The sequence below is a fragment of the Theobroma umbraticum genome, unplaced genomic scaffold (genome assembly GCF_002168275.2).
Source record: "Theobroma umbraticum cultivar Fairchild unplaced genomic scaffold, ASM216827v3 scaffold_44.0, whole genome shotgun sequence".
Classification (NCBI taxonomy): domain Eukaryota; kingdom Viridiplantae; phylum Streptophyta; class Magnoliopsida; order Malvales; family Malvaceae; genus Theobroma; species Theobroma umbraticum.
Genome location: NW_018397255.1, coordinates 9672866 through 9673342, shown reverse-complemented (window position 1 = coordinate 9673342; position 477 = coordinate 9672866). Strand labels below are relative to the sequence as shown.

At 44.0% G+C, this 477-nt stretch overlaps 1 protein-coding gene across 1 annotated transcript in view; it reads left to right on the top strand.

The window, feature by feature from the left end:
* Positions 1-341: 341 nt before the first annotated feature.
* Positions 342-477, top strand: part of LOC110429175 (protein argonaute 16-like) — a gene marked incomplete at its 3' end in the record, with an annotated part of 3085 nt that continues 2949 nt past the window's right edge. Inside the window, exon 1 of the mRNA XM_021445075.2 lies at positions 342-368. Coding sequence (XP_021300750.2) covers positions 342-368 — 27 coding nt within the window. The remainder of the gene's footprint in view (positions 369-477) is intronic.

Sequence of the window (477 nt, the reverse complement as noted above, 5' to 3'; positions counted from 1 at the left end):
TTTGGCAAAGAAGTTCTCCAAATTAGATAGGGGCAAAATGGTCCCAAAAGATTGATTTCGGCACAAGAAATGAACAGGTCCTAAGACAAAAAATACATAAATAAATTATTCCAACGTCCTAACGGGGAATGGAGGATAGTGATACACTGTCTCAAATACCACCAAAAACACGTGCTCGTGGGTTATTTTACCACCACGTGGCAGAACACAAACGAAAACCTGATGGCGGTGCAAGTCCATCCATGGCTTTGGGTGGTCTCCCCGGTAGTTAGGTGATTGTGAAATAAAAAACAAAGGGGAAAACGCTCCGTGCTGACCACTGAGCACACCCATGAGGGACCATGACGCAACACAAGTGTAGACATCCGGCAAGTTTCTGGCAAACAAGTCTGACCCAGTTTGACTAAAAAGGCTTGCTTGGTCTTTGGGCTGGGGAATTTTGTTTTTCTTTCTATTTGTTGTTTATCAACCAGCCAG